Below are 16,360 nucleotides of genomic sequence, written 5' to 3' on the forward strand. Positions count from 1 at the left end.
TTTTTAATGGAAAAAACTGCAAAAAATAAATGAATTGTAAACTATGAGGTACTTAAGTTAGTAAGTTTCAATGCATTGTATACATCAATACCAAGTTTATGTCAGTTTTAGACAATTTTCTTTTTTGTTTCGCTTTTCATCATAAGGAGTACAGCCCCTTTAACCTCCTATTTTCTTTTTGTTTATTTCAGAAAGTATCAGATGTAGATTCCAATACAAAGTGGACACAAAATGACGTCTCCCAAAGGCTTTTCTGAAGTGCAAAGTAAGTCTCTAGGCTAACCATCTCTTAAACAAAAGGAGAGTGGAAGTGGTTTGTCGGTGCAGGTGTCAGCCTCAAGCCATGGGGGTTGTGGGACACAATGTTGTCACAATCGAGCTGAAATATGTTATATTTTTGGTTTCCTGCTGATTTGATGGGATGTTACTACATGTGTATCCTCTGTATGTCCATAAAGACTGGACGGCCTCAATGACTCAAGAAGTAGGCAAGCAAGGTAAATGAAACTAGGTTTGTGGATAGGTCTTTAGGAGATTATGCACACCATTTGTTTTTGCTATATGGCAATAAAATACAAACTTTTGACTGGAATTTGCAATAACATAAAAAGTATATGCTAGATTAATGAGACTTAGTTTATAAACAGCCATTGGGATACTAGGCATGTCATTTTTTATGAGAAAAATTGTAGTTGCTCTGGCAATGAAAATATCACTTTTTGACTAGGTCTTGGCATAACTCAAAAAGTTAAAAATCTAGATACATGAAAGGTTAATGAAGGGTTATCAGCGGATAATGCATGTCATTCATTAGAGCTAGGATGTCAGTGAAATTGATTGTGTAGCATGCCCACATGGAGACATACTTACAAATTGCATTTGGGGTATGCCAGGTCAAGGTCACTTTTACTAAAAATAAAGAAAACAGTTCTGTTCAGCTTGATAAAGATCCATGCCCCTACATTGAAGGTCAAGGTCAAAGCAACCTTCTGAACTTATTGTGGTCTGTTGGTCCGTCCTGTTTTTGTCCACTCCATATCTTTCTCATTCATAGGGGATTTTAAAATTATTTGGCAGAAGTGACCACCATAGTATGTAAACATGTCACCCTTAAGACCAGTGTCCCTACATTGGAGGTTAGATCTCAGCAACTTTCTGAATAGAACTAAATATGTATTGCTATATATGCAGGGATAGTTATCACATTCTGTGATAGCTCAAGTTGTTTTAACTGAAATTAGACATGAAATTACCTATTTTGCAGTCTTTCAATAGACCAAAACGTGATTAGATACTATTTTAGGTATAGTTTTGTATTTACTTTTTCTGTACATTTTATATGCTTTCAACTGATACAAAAAATGGGGTTACCCAGCGTCCAAAATCCACATATTTGATTATCGGATATCTTTATGAGGTGAGATTCTTTCATGGATTCATCGATTTCCAGGATTTTGTTCATTATTTTACTCTTAACAAATATTACCGATAGGTTAAAATGCAATCTAGGGCTCTTTAATGCTTCACGCTCAGGCCTCAGTTTCTCAAAACTTTTTAAGTCCCTTATAGCAGGATTAAGCTAATCGCACTATTTTTCTTTGTCTTTATATCGAGTAATATCAACTTCAATCAGAGTTATTGGACTTTAAATAGAAATTAATGTTATGGTCATCACACTAAACCATATTTTATTTACCAAGATCACATTTAAGTATGTGTTTTGTCTAATTGTAATAATGGACTTAAGCCTATTTAGCTGAAGAAGTTTCGAGAAATTGGGGCCTGGAGCTTAAATCTGCACTCTCAGATATTGAACATTTTGACAACTTTTTTATTTTTTGTTTTGGAACGAGCCAATTTTTGCGAAAATCCATGGAAACGAGTTATATAAGACTGCTGACAAAAAATTTAGCGCAGGTTTTTATGATTAAGTTCAAAAATTGATGTTTTATGCATTTTTCTTAAACCGTTACTGTAATGCACAAAACATTAATTTTCTAACAGAAATATGCAAATTTGCGATCTGATCTTTTGTCAGCAGACTTATATCAGTCGTTTGCAAATATTAACGCAAAAATTTGCTCATTACAAGACAAAAAAATAAAAAGTTGTCAAAATGGTAAATCTGTGAGAGTGCAGCTTTAAAGAGTACTTGCTCCCTGTGATCTCCACCAAGGCCTTGACCCGCCAAGGGGCCCAACTCATCTCCATGGAAACCTGGCGTGAATGTTGGCCATTCTCACCTCTGATTTATCCATGTATTCAGAATTTGTATAAATACTTTGGATTTTGATGGAAATAGAATGGTAAATTCAATGGACATTTTCTCTGAGAAAATTTGTTTTCGCTGAAATCGATGTTTCATTTGGTATCATGTTTTTCTACTCGCACGTTCTATCTAATTAAAAGTCAACTTGGGGATCTTAAATTGGAAGTTTCTATGTTTATTTAAAGTTACTACTGCTTTGAGATTTCGAGTTAAGAAAACAATTAAGAAAGGCTCTTCTTAATGTGACTCTGTTATTAGGTTAGAAGAAAGTGTGTACACTTAACTTGGTTAATTCTCTGATAAATTTATTACTCGACAGCTTCCTTATATTGATTGCTGTCAGACAAAATACAATAGCTTGAAACTATCGAATTTTCCCCATCTATACTTTTACAATTGGAAATGACTGCTTGTTGAAGCTCTAATGTTTTATTGTGAGCATTAAAACAACTTTATCTTCGCATCAGTGGAAATTGGAAAATTGTGGCATGTTTTTGCTGTTACTGCGTTGTTAATGTAAATGTACAGCCATCCTTCTATGACAAAATAACTGTAACCATAGAAATATCGGGAACACTGCTTATTACAATGCACTCGTTTTTGATTAACCAAATGTTTTGCAATATCCATTGAAAATCATTATTATAACATAAATGTAAATTGCTTGTATATCTGAAATAAAAATGTTAAGTTCATGAGGACTCATTTTTGGCAGTTAATTTCCAAAAAACAAAATCCAATTCTGATGTTTGAAACATACGTCTGACATCGTTGAATTTTTCTATCGAAAAAAATTGGCAAAAGTCCCATGTTCATGTTTTAAATCTGTTTTACCCTGCATATGCATACGAGTGCATCCTAGTAATATTGTCTTGAGCATAACTTATCATTATTTGTTGAGGTATTGACTGACTTCAAGCTTCATATACAGCTAGATCTCATTGAGGGGAAGTCAGTGCACAGGAACCATAACTCTGAATGCAGTATTTTTCTAGTAATTGCCCTTTATTGATGTTTGTACTTATTTTTTGTCCAGAGCACAAGACAAGTGCAGTGCACAAGAACCATTTCTCTGGGTGCAGAAGTTTGAGGGGTATATATATTGGAGTGACCCTACAGTGGTTGTCTGTCCATTGCAATATTTCTTGTCACAACTTGAAAACCACAGGATTAAATTTAGTTATTAAATTAAAGTTCATACAATGGTAAACCAGAATGAGAGGAAGTGCAGTGTACAAGAACCATAACTCTATTTCAGCTAATTACAGAGTAATTGCCCTTTGTTAATTTTCCTTGTCCAGAGCATAACTTTAAAACCATTGGATGGAGTTTGATTAAACTTCATACAATGGTAAAGCACAATGAAAGGAAAGGCAGCAGACAAGAACAATAAATCTTTTTTAGCTAATTACAGAGAAATTACCCTTTGTTACTTTTCCTTGTCTGAAGCATGATTTGAAAACTTCATACAATATGTATTAATTGCACTATGTAATAGTTCGATGACATGAAGTAAATTCTTAATAAATAATAATGGGTGGATTGAGCGTTTGGAAAATGTCTATTGTTGTGTATTTAAGTGTACAAAAGATTATTATATTCAATGGTTACAATTAAGTGTTCTTCATAGAATATTATAAAAATGATTGGGCAATTGTAAGAAATTTGTTCTTGTAACTTCACTTTTCAGATTTTAAGTTTTTGTACAAAAGAATAAAACAATGTACCATATGAACAATTATATTGTTTTTACATAAAAAAAACATGTAATTATGGCCAAGTTTTGGCCTCTATCAAAGAAATAGTTTGCATGTCCTGTGTCATTGCAGCAATCAGGGGTAATCGTCTCTCCTATGACTGCTCTAGTTTTTTGCCCTTTGTTCATTTATGTTTGTCCGGAGCGTAACTTAAAAGGTCTTTGAGGTATTTTGACTTCAAACTTCATTTACAGATAGATCTAATTGAGCATTGCAGTGCACAGGAACCATAACTCTGTCTGCAGTATTTTTCCTGCTATTGCCCATTGTTAAAGTGACACTCTTATTCAAAATCAATACATACACATGTTAAACAAACATAAATTTTAAGTGATACACCCTCAAATACTTACCAAATAATGCACTAATAGAATATTAATTACTACTAACAATATAGTAACTGTGTATTTGATAGCTAAAAACTCAAAATTATTAAACGATTGGTGAATGCTAAAAGATTTACTGCGATCTACTATGGTCTCATAAGATAGCAATACCGTGTTTTCTGCATATTTCTTTCAAATTAAACTCGGTATCCTCCATAAGATCTATTGTTTTCTACATTTTTTCATTCTTTTTGGTATATCAAAACAGTTGAATTAAATTTGTTAAATATCATTTTTGAGTAATTGTGCATCTTTAATTTTTGTTGTAAGGCGAAATGATAGTGTTCTTAATTCAGTAGAAGATATGCCAGTCTGTGACTGTACTTGTATTTATAGTAAATATCAAGTTTTTGCAATAGTTTGGGTGAATTAAAACACAATTGAGCACATCTACATTATATAAGGCTCATATTTGATCATAACATAGATTTCAAACACCATTTTTATGATGTCTAATTTGCAAATTTACTGGGCTGAAAATGATCCTTAGTGTATCTACCTTTGTGTTGTGAATGCGGATTTCGAAATTACTGCTCACAATAATTATTGTTTCCAATTATAATTTGGGTCATTGTTGGTGTTTTGTGGAAGCCTTGATGTTGTTATCGAAGGCATTGTTGTTAAGATCGCTATGAATTTCCAAAATGGGAAATCGGGAAATCCCATTGTCAAAACTATTAAAAGAAATTTATGTGAAAGCAAATATTCATGTTTCATACATACAATACACTATGTTACAGCTGATGATCTTGATTGTTCTATAGGAAATACAATGTTTGTTGACTTAATGGATATTGTGTCAAACAGATTTGGAAAATGTAATTAGTGTTGGGGCGAATGGACACTTTTTTGCCATGTCAAACAGTAAAAACGTAACTAATAAAAAACATAACCAATAAAAATCACTAGATCACGATGCAAAAGCTTAATTATTGGCAAAATTAACTTAGAAGCCACTCAAAGAAAAAACATTGGATGAAGCTCACATCAAACTTGTTATACACATGTAAAAAATGCCAGTACATACATATGTAGCAAGTCTCATAGCCGGCTTATAAATTATTTGAAGGTCAGGTTATGACCATTCATCAACTAAGAGAAATGGATAGTCCTGGGATTGGTTTATAAAGCTGATTCTAGCTTGATTTTCATTAACCCAGCCAGATTTCTGATAAGCCTCCAAAAAATATATTGGTTCCAGGTGAAACGTTTAACTGGGAGGAGTACTTAAAGGAGAGCGGAGGGGAACCTGCTCCAGAGACATGCTTCAAGCAGGTATGAACTGTATTTTTCCTAATAAGCATGTATGTTGTAATATACACACGGGAATTGTCCAGGGTATTTATTTTACTAAGTTGAGGGAAATCTGAAGGCAGCTAGTTCCTGAAACCTGCTTTAAGCAGGTATGTACTACATATGCCCTTATAGATGTGCATGCCTGTATAGATAACCAGGGTGTCTTTCTGGGATATTTTGAAGACAGGGCAGTCAGCCCTCGAGTTATTTTCATTCTTGGCCTGTATTCACATGCATGTTCTTTGATGTTTAGAATTATATGAACGTTGTCAACCCTATTGTATCAATGAATCTAAGATGTCAAATCAGACATGTCCAAATTGAAGGTTCCATTTATTTCAAGTTATTTTATGTCAGCACAGTAATAATTTGCCTGTTACATTATTCAGCAACAAGTCAATAGCTAACACTTTGGTAGTTGGTTATTGTACACAGGCAGTATGTTGGGGATTAATGAAATGTTAGAAAATCCTGGGGAAATTTATCCATCAGTCTAAAACCAATACTTGCAAAACTGACATGTCGACAGACATCGGTGTATAATCTAGAATTTATCGTAATTTGCTTAGAAAGAAATGGGCACTTTTGGCTGTATATTATTTGAATCTCATCTGCAATTAAGCGTTGATCACATTTTTTTTTGCATTTATGATGTATGAACGCAGAAGATCTAGAATGCAAATGATTTGCTCGCATGCCCATCTGCGATCATACAGTATAAATGCAAGAACAAATAAGCAGTATCTTCTGCATTTTTTTCGGGTATTTGTTCTTAACAGCAGTGTAATCGACAACATATTTTTCATACAAAAATAGCAGATATTGGTAATGTTGTATATTATTGGTTAAATGGTGTCACACTAATCCCACAGAACGCAATATTGAAGTAAACAATGATGTCATGTCTCCTTGTGTGTTACACAATATGAACGTCAAGTTTTATCTATACTTAGGACTAGGCGAATGTAAATATCAATGTTTAAACATTACAATTGTTAACCATATCATTTTGCAGCATGTTATATTGATATATAACTAATAATGTATCATGTATTTTAGATGTTCTGTTTTTTTCAATGACTAAAATTAACTAAAAGTATTGTGATAGCCTTTGAGTTGCTGGCAGAGGCGTCGTGTAAAAACAATAGATTTGGTTATAACTCAAAAGCCATGAAGATATTTATTGTAATACACACATGTAAAATAGGCTGACAACTCTGGCTTTGATAATTGTGCAGTAATGCACCTTCTTTTCTCTTGAAAATAGTTGATGAGGGTTTGCGTTCGGTCATGTTATTAGATTGTATTAACAAACATTTAACTTACAGTTCATTAGACACGGCATGAAACATAAACTGTGATTATTAAATCTATTTTTGTATATCAGGCCTCGACGCCACCGGAAAACACATTTGAGCCCAGTCAGAAGATAGAAGCTGCAGACCCCAGAAACTTGACATCTACATGTGTTGCCACGGTGATAGGCGCAGTGGGTCCCCGTCTGAGACTGAGGCTGGATGGTAGTGACAACTCTAATGACTTCTGGAGGCTGACAGACAGTGGAGACATTCATCCCATAGGTTTTAGTGAGAAGAATGGCGGACTGCTTCAACCTCCACTTGGTATTCATACTTCAAAGTCTAATGAAGACCGTTTGATATGCATTTTAAAGTCAAGTTTTAATTTTCAAAACCTTGATCTCAAAGCAACTTTTAGAAACATATCCACCTGCTGTCATTGAAAATATGTATTATTATTTTTATACCTCTTTGGTTTACCTCTGTCTCCTCTCAACGTTGAGTTTTACACACCTATCAGCTCTATAAACAGGGTATGATATAATTATAATTGCCTTACTTAGGGAAAGCACTTAATCCCTGCTTTGTCTGTGTGTCTGTCCGTCTCGTTATTTATGTTCAGGCTATTTCCAAGGAACTACCGTCTTAAATTCAATTTTAATAAAACTTTCTGGGAAGCCTTACTTAAAAGAGGATAATTGGTATATTGTCAGAAATTTCTGGTTCAATGTTTCCATAGAGTTTGGCCCCTTTAATTTCTATTTTTGAGTAACTACCAGCTTAAATTCAATGAAACTTAATGGAAATCTTTTGTTCAAAATGAGATGCACATTCCTGCTCCATGACTTTTATGCTCCTCAAAGGGTCTGTCACACCAATGGCAGAAGAAAAAATACTGATGGGATTTCAATGAAAGTTGACACTTAGATACAGGGCTATATGCACAAGTACATTATGGCTTCAGTCATTGTTGAATTGTCAATCACCCCCTTTGACTTGAACAGTATGCATTATAAGGAAGCTGCTTTTCTGGACTATAACTCAAAAAATAATAAAGGGATTTAAAGTGACACAAACCTTTAACTACTTACTAAATAATGCATTTTATGGAAAATATTAACTACTGATAACAAGATTGTAACCAGGTATTTAATAGCAGAAAGCGCAAACATATTAAGTGATTGGTGAATGCTAAAATAATTACTGTGGTCTTCTATAGTCTCATTAGATAGAAATACTGTGTTTTATGCTCATTTTTTCAAATTGAACTCGCTATCCTTAACAAGAATCATTGGCTTTGACATTTATTCACCCTTTTTGGAAAATTAAAACAATATTATTAATTGTGGTAAATCTTATTTGGGAGTAAGAGTGCATCTTTAAATGAAACTTGGAAAATAGATGGATAACAATGAGATGAAATGAAGTGTGCAAGGGATTTTAGCTTACCTTACCAATTTGCTGAATTACCTCCACTTTACTGTATTTTTAACTTAAGTATTGTCTGGAGTACAAATTCTTTGAAGATTCGTTGATTGTCCTCAAACTTCATATACAGATAGATCTGATTGAAGAATCATGACTCAGTGTTTTGTTATTTCAAAGATGAAATCCTTTGTTGATTTTAATTCTTAAAGCTGCATTCTCATAGATATACCATTTTTACAACTTTTTTATTTTTTCGTCTTGGAAAGAGCAAATTTTTGCATAAAAATCTGCAAACCAAAGATATAAGTTTGCTGACAAAAAATCAGGTCGTACAGTTTCATATTTCCATTAGAAAATTAATGTTTTATGTCTTTACTAACGGTTTAAGAAAAATGTATTAAATATCAATTTTTGAACATAAATATAAAAATCTGCGATCTAAGTGTTTGCCAGCAGTCTTATATTACTGGTTTACATGGATTCTTGCAAAAATTGGCTCGTTCCAAGACAAAAAATGAAAAAGTTGTCAAAACGTTAAATCTGTGAGAGTGCAGCTTTAATGTCTATTTTTAATCTTAATTTTGTTCGGATTTCTTCCCATGGCTTCCCCTGCATTAGCTTCAAACACTTTAAATTATTGTGGACTAATTTGGGCGAGAGATATAGCAGTCTGTGACTGCTTCTTATCCAATTTGCACTTCCTTTCGAGTATGCTCTTTTATTCTGTAAATTATGTGTAGATGTCTGCCATCCACTCCATAGCATTATAATGAATAACTGCTAGTTTAATAAACATCTTGATAATATTTTGCAATTTCCTGCTGAAGAAATACCCTGTCAGGAAGCAAACATCGTTTCCAACGAAAGCTTTGTCTATCAGTCATTTCCATGAGTGCATTTAAATGAGATATAATTATTATGTTTGTCTTCTGTGAGCTTTTTTACATGATTTTAATTCTGATGTTAGAAAAAAATATCACCTTGACTAATGGTCATTTGCCTTGGTTTATCACTGTCAGCCATCAACATATTGAATAGATTTGTACAGGAGTTTAGCAAGTTTAAAATATGTATCTGGATTTAAATTTTATTGTTTAAATGACCATAACCATATGAAAATATTCATATTCTACATGTTTATACACATATTTCAGGATTTCGAATGAACCCTTCCTCATGGCCAAGCTTTATGCAGAAGACTCTGAATGGGGCTGTGTGTGCTCCCAGCAGCTGCTTTAAACAGGTATGTTTTTCTTACATTTGCAGCTTAAAGACGATATTTTAAGGACAAAATCTTTAGTGTTTTACATATCCATATCTTTCTTCATGAAAATGCACATCATTTTACCTACGCAAACTAAGTTTGAAGATAAATTGGAGTCGACAATCTGTTGGTAGGTTGGTCTGTTTGCAAACTACTGCCACAGTTTGAGAGGTATCACCCTTACACTTGGTACACATTACCTCCATGATTGGAAGTATTGCCAGGCATATTTCTCATGACTTGCTGCCATTATGTCCTAGAGTAATGTGCCCTTGAATATGATTTTTCACAGGGACCCAGGGAAACATTAACTGATAAAATAAATTTCAACATGAAATATAAGTTGTCTCCCTTGAAAACTAACACTTTCAAAATAAATTTGGCTTATTTAGCAGAGTACAAAATATGTATTATTTTTAGTTCACCTTAGCACAAAGTGCTCAAGGTGAGCTATTGTGATCGTCCAATGTCTATCTTCTCAGATTTCTCAGATTACCTACGGCCCAGACCCATGATGTTTGGTTTGCAGCCTTAGGTAGTGGTCTTTTACCAATATTGTTCAAATTATGTCCCTGGGGTGAAAAATGGCCGTGCCCCAGGGGTCACAAGTTTTCTATAGACTTTGATAGTATAGTCTTTGGAGATCTTCTTCTCTGAAACCGCAAGGGCATGGGGCTTAAGAATGTGTAATAGTTTGCATATATTAACAGTTAACACATTTTTAAAACCTGATATGAAGGGAGAAGTTCAGGTTGTGATCTCATTGGAACTTATTGCATTTATAATTATTCTTTGAATTAAAAAGTACAACCATCTACAGGAGTGAGAACACAGATATACGTTACTAAATTAATTCAATGAGGTTTTCTCACTTCTGGCTCTGCACAGCTCCAAAACATATGAGGAGTGAAGTTAGCTAAATAGGCGACATATACCTAGTTAGTAGCATTGTCTAAATATGTGAATAATTTGTAATATTCTCATTGTTTAACATTTGTATGGAATTGGTACATTATCATCTACAATTATGTTAATATTTGACATTTTTTCACTGCATCCTATATATGCTATTAGTGGTATTAAGTTTTTTTTCCTCTTGATTTTTCAATATTTTTTTGCCTGCGTCATAACTATGATAGCATCCTATACACAGTGATTTATTGTAGCTTTTTGAATAATGAGAGATTTGTCTAGGCTGACGTAATATTACAATGAAGCGGTTGGCAACGATTGTACTCTCACCAACCAGTCTGTAAATGTCTTTTTATAGTCACAAACTGGTTGCTGATGGTGGAACATGGATTGCCAACTGGTCGCATGACTATTCTCCAACATTTCGCTTGCTAAATTTACATAACATTTTCACGTTTTTTGGTCACCAGAAGTTGTCATTTTTAGCTGCAAATCCTGTTCATTGGAGGATGGGAGTAAGTCGTAAGCTATGTGTGACTTTGGCGTAAACAAGAGTATATAACTCTAACATTATAAACATGATTTGTTCAGGACATATATTGATGATAAAAGATTTATCTTTAGGAGCCCCTTGGACCCAGGAGAAATGAGTTCAAGCCCAGCATGAAACTGGAGGCTGTAGACAGGAAGAACCCGATGTTGATATGTCCTGCCACAATAGGGGCCATAAATGGGGACCAAGTACATGTTAGGTAGGTAAAAGGGGCAACAAATTGAGGAGAAGATGCATGTCAGGAAAGGAACATTGGGGTCATAAAAATGGGGTCCAAGTTCCTGTCAGGTATGGAAAATTTGGGCCGTTAATGGGGACCAGGTACATGGCAGTTAAGAAAAGTAAGGGTCATAAAAATGGAGACCAGGTACAGGTCAGGTATTGAAAAGAGGGGTCATAAAAATAGAGACCAGGTACAGGTCAGGTATAAAAATGGGGACCAAGGACATGTCAGGTAAGAAAACATAATACATTCCATAGTTTTGATAATAGAACCCATGAAGAAATAAAACTTCAACTTACAGAATCTATTTATAAAGAAGTATTTTAACACCTAAACATTTATTAGATTTTGCGTTTGGCTTTATTAACTTAATTAAAAATCCAGTTCAGCAAGAAACCTCAGCAAACTGTTAAGCTCTGACCTAATTTCAGGTTTGATGGTTGGAAGGGCGCCTTTGACTACTGGTGCAAGTATGATGACAGGGACATATTCCCTTGTGGTTGGTGTGCTAAAAACGGCCATCCCCTGCAGCCACCGGGCCAGAAAGGTTCTGGTGAGTCAATTAGAAAAATAAAAATTCTAAATATAAATTTGAGATTTGTTTAATAGAACGAGCTATATACAACAAATTGCGAAATAAAATGGGTATTTAAGTTGTGATTGATTACATTTGTCAAATTATATGTCATTATTATTAAGACATAAAATCATTATAGTTCTGTCTAGGAGGTGGGGTGGGTGGGTGTGGGGGGGGGGTGTTTGGAGAGGTGTATGTTTAGTTAACGATGCCACTGGCCTATCTATGGGCCTTGGTCCAAATGAGAGTATCGGTCCTGGCATAGTGCACAGACATAATGTAACCCTTGTTAGAACTACCCTTATTCTTTACCATGCACCAGGAAACCTAGTTTCAGTGTTGAAGCGGAGGATTAAATCTGCAAGTTCTGATTGGAAGACAAGTTTCACTAGACCACTGATATGCCTCAAGGATCTCAGGAAGTTAATTTGTTTTCCTCTCTTTAATCCTCCATGTCTGTCTATTTTATGTCAAAAATGTAAATTTATACCTCCGTTTGTGTTGACAGGCGCAGTAACCAAGCCCGGGCGTGGCAGATTGTCTGACAGCAGCACGCAGGGCCTGAACCCAACCAGTCGAAACTCAACCCCCAGTAGACAGAAGAGCCCCTCCCCTGCCCCAACCCCCACAAGTCCCAGGGTGAAGGAGGAGCATTTATCCCCGAGGGAGGCATCAGTTGTCACAGTTACTGAACCTGACACAAGCTCCCCCTCACCACCTGCTGGTTTGTTATGTTGCTGTTTTAATATTTTGGTCATGGTAGAAGTAGATAATCGGACAAATTTCATAATCGATAAAGAATCGAAATGGACAAGTATAATCGGTCATCAAATAGGAAACAATAGAAAGTGTATCCCAAAACCTGATATTAGTAGGAAAACTTCATTTATGTTTATTGCAACAACTTAAAATAATTTGTATATATTTCATAATTGGCCAGATGTTTATATTAAAGGATTAGATGGAAAAAAGGATCGATATCTTTGTACATTCAAAGCACATATTTTGATACATGGTAAATGATTTTTTACACAATATCATGTATTGTATGTTTTTTTAAATAAAATAATAAGTTAAATGAAGATCTGTTTTTGATCATCTTATCAATTATTGATGTTTGCAGACGATTTTTCAATCATCATTCTCTGTAATTCATGGTGTAATTCCATTTTTTATAGTTAATTAAGTAAAATGATTTGTATAAAAAAATACAAATATTATTTCTCGATTGAACATATCAATATGTGGGTTGAATTTGAGTTTTTGTCTGTATTTATTAATTTTAGTCAACTTTGGAGTCTGAAGTGGCGGATATTAGTCAATTGAAACATTGCTGATTTTGCGTTAATATCTGCAAACCAATGATAAAAGATAGCTTAAAAAAGATCAGATCGCAGATTTTCATATTTCTGTTTGAAAATTTATGTTTTATGGACTAACAGTTTAAGAAAAATGCATATAACATTAATATCTGAACTTAAATATAAAAATTAGTGATTTTTAGCTCTACTGGCCAAAGGCCAGAAGAGCTTATGCGATGGTAATGTGTACGTAGTATGTGCATCCGTGCGGTCGTGCGTTCGTGCGTCTGTAAACAATTGCTTGTGAACACGATACAGTCTTCAGTTTTGATTGTATCTCGATGAAACTTGTACAGTATATAGATATCCATTAGAGCTCGGTTCCTTTCGAAAACCAGCCAGATCCGTCCATAAATGCCTAGATTATGGGCCATGAAAGTTTTAAAGAAATGCTTTGTATTTTTAGCCAGGTCTGCATGAGCGAATTCTATTTTTAGCCAAGTTTACATGTACATGTAAATTCAAGTCTAGAGTTAAGGGAGACAATTTGCAAGTCTAGGATTTTGAGAGACAATTTGCCTTTTGCCTCTGCAGTTGGTTTTGTGAATTACTCTGCCTTGTTCTTGTTGAAAGCCCAAAGGCCATTTTTTAGCTTTAAGTTCTGTAGTTTGCACATTCATCTTAACTAAATTGGTTTTGAATGTTTAAGTTATGCACCTGGTGTCATTACTGGCCACACCCAGGGTTCACAGGTTTGGTAAACATAAATCTGGAAAGGTTTGAAAATCTTTTTGTGTGTTCGTGCATCCATCTCAGCACAATTGATTGTGAATGTTTGTTCAAATTGATCAATGTTGTCCTAGGATGCCCTTGACTTTGACCTTTTGACCAACTTTTTTTAACTTTTAAAACTACAGAAATTTTTACTATGAGTACAGTTTTGAAAGCATTTTTTTTTTTTGTCAGATGACTTTTACTTGGCACATATTAAAAATAGTTCATGCAACTAATCTGCTTACAATACTTTCTGGGCTCAGATGTTGAACGTGCTACGTTTTCAGGTAACCCAAACACAAAACATAAAGTATATGTCTGTTGCCTTTTACCCATACATACATGCTCTGGATTGATATGACCACAAAAGCCATGCCAGTAGAGCATAGGCCCTTTTGGGCCTCTTGTTTTTTGTCAGCAGTCTTATGTAACTGGTTTACATGTATTTTTGGCTCGTTCCAAGAATTTTTTTATAAAAGGTTTAATCTGTGAGAGTGCAGCTTTAAGACTATTGTTAAGTACTAAATTCCAAATGAAAACAAATACCTCTCTTGTTTTAATGTCTTGAAAGTTTGATTAATTATATACTGAGATCAATATTCCCAAAGATGCGTATTTTCCATGTTAAATGCAGTGTGCATGTACTAAAGCGTAGGAAGTTCTCTCGTTTCATGTAAATGCTTTCACCTTGTAGTGTGTGTGTACATCAACCATGGTTGTAACTGTGGTCCATACCTGAACCAACAGCGGATCCTCCAGCTGCCGTCCCAGTATGGCCCTGGAGTAATCAACCGTGTCCTCTACGACATCCTCAAGGGATGCATGGAGTGCGCATTTACCGAGAAGGTCGTGTATAACCTCATACCAGAAGGGCACGGCAGGGTAGTCATTTCAGGTAAATTAAAGAGTAAAAACAACATATATATTTTATAAAGCCTGGTACAATTTCTCCCTATTTGAATTTATTTTTTTCTGAAATTATCCTTGAAATATATAAATTAGAGTTACTATTAGTAAAACATCCACACTTTTGTTAAATTTTTCCTTAATTTTGTATTGATCTTTTCAAAATGATCAGCATAGATTTAATGCCATTACAAAGTGACTTTCTTGTGTACAGCGATCGCTCGAGGTCGCCAGGGACCGAGCCAAAACCTCGAGGGAACCGATGTTTCGAACATCCCGATTTTCAATTTTCCAGTTTTATATGAAATATCTTTCAGTGTATTTTAAGTTTGAAGTCGTCAAACAGACTGTTTACTAAGACACCGATTATGTGTTGCGTTGTGGAAATCGCTAATATGTTCAAAGGTTGACGTAAACTAAATGTAAAACGCAAAAGAAAAAACAATAAATGAATAAATAGAAATGTTTATTTTAACAAAAAAGCACATTTTCGTAACAAGCAACATTTGAATGACAGTACATATTGTGGCATTAGTCAGATTTAAGTTTCGCTTGCGAAAATGTAAACAACTAGCAATTGTTTATTTATTTTGGAACACGCGGTCGGGAAAAAGTGTGAAATTATGTCCTCGAGGGAGCCATATGGTTTTGTGCACGATTTGTGTGCTTGGGACCGAGGATATTGGTCGACTGCTCGACATAATTAGGATTCGATGCAGCGTGGGTATATTTTATATGAAAATAGAAGGAAAAACGTTCGGGACCAAGCTCCGACCTCGAGGGAACGCCGGTTCTCGAACGACCGCTTGTTTGAGGAACGCAGTTTCACTGTATCAGTAAAAAATAATATGCATTGCACATAAATAAGTCATATCTTATTTAAGCTTAAAAAACTAAAGCTATAAATTATATGTGCCCTGCCACAACCTGTAAGCTGAAGAGAAGCCCATATCAACCAGAGCTTGAAGTTTGGTCACGCTATTATTTGACAAATCAAACGATATTTAGAAAAGAATCTTTAACCTTAACAGCTAGTCATGGTCACAAGACGTACACTAAGCGTGTGATAGGCGTGGAGACAGGGGACGAGTTCTGGGGTCTGCTGGACAGATTGTTTGAGGATCTCGGCTGTTGCCAGAACCTGTTCTCCACTAAACCACTCAACAATGTTTGCCAGAAGTGTTCCAGAGTAAGATCTGGTGAGTTATTTACAAGTTACATTAGGGTGACGTTAGTTAAGGTATAGTGGTCCGCCTCCAAACAAAGACATCGTTGATTCAAGCCAAACCAGGGACCCTTTCTTTAATGACATCAGTACTGGGTTCTACTTAGGGAACAGACTCAAACAAGATTCATATTAGTTATATTTACATTCACACTTTTTCTGTACAATAAAATTTGTGCTCATTTTGCATG

General features: G+C 34.8%; 1 protein-coding gene across 3 annotated transcripts in view; it reads left to right on the forward strand.

Moving 5' to 3' along the window:
• LOC128238261 (sex comb on midleg-like protein 2) overlaps nucleotides 1–16,360 on the forward strand; it is a 37,204-nt gene that overhangs the window by 7,270 nt on the left and 13,574 nt on the right. For all 3 annotated transcript variants that reach the window (XM_052953980.1, XM_052953981.1, XM_052953982.1), the window contains 9 exons: nucleotides 192–265; nucleotides 5,614–5,687; nucleotides 7,096–7,330; nucleotides 9,589–9,677; nucleotides 11,235–11,362; nucleotides 11,818–11,939; nucleotides 12,472–12,687; nucleotides 14,733–14,933; nucleotides 15,976–16,143. In XM_052953980.1, the coding sequence (XP_052809940.1) occupies nucleotides 232–265; nucleotides 5,614–5,687; nucleotides 7,096–7,330; nucleotides 9,589–9,677; nucleotides 11,235–11,362; nucleotides 11,818–11,939; nucleotides 12,472–12,687; nucleotides 14,733–14,933; nucleotides 15,976–16,143 (1,267 nt within the window). In that variant the 5' untranslated portion in view covers nucleotides 192–231. The remainder of the gene's footprint in view (nucleotides 1–191; nucleotides 266–5,613; nucleotides 5,688–7,095; nucleotides 7,331–9,588; nucleotides 9,678–11,234; nucleotides 11,363–11,817; nucleotides 11,940–12,471; nucleotides 12,688–14,732; nucleotides 14,934–15,975; nucleotides 16,144–16,360) is intronic.

The sequence above is a fragment of the Mya arenaria genome, chromosome 6 (assembly GCF_026914265.1).
Source record: "Mya arenaria isolate MELC-2E11 chromosome 6, ASM2691426v1".
In the NCBI taxonomy this organism is placed as follows: domain Eukaryota; kingdom Metazoa; phylum Mollusca; class Bivalvia; order Myida; family Myidae; genus Mya; species Mya arenaria.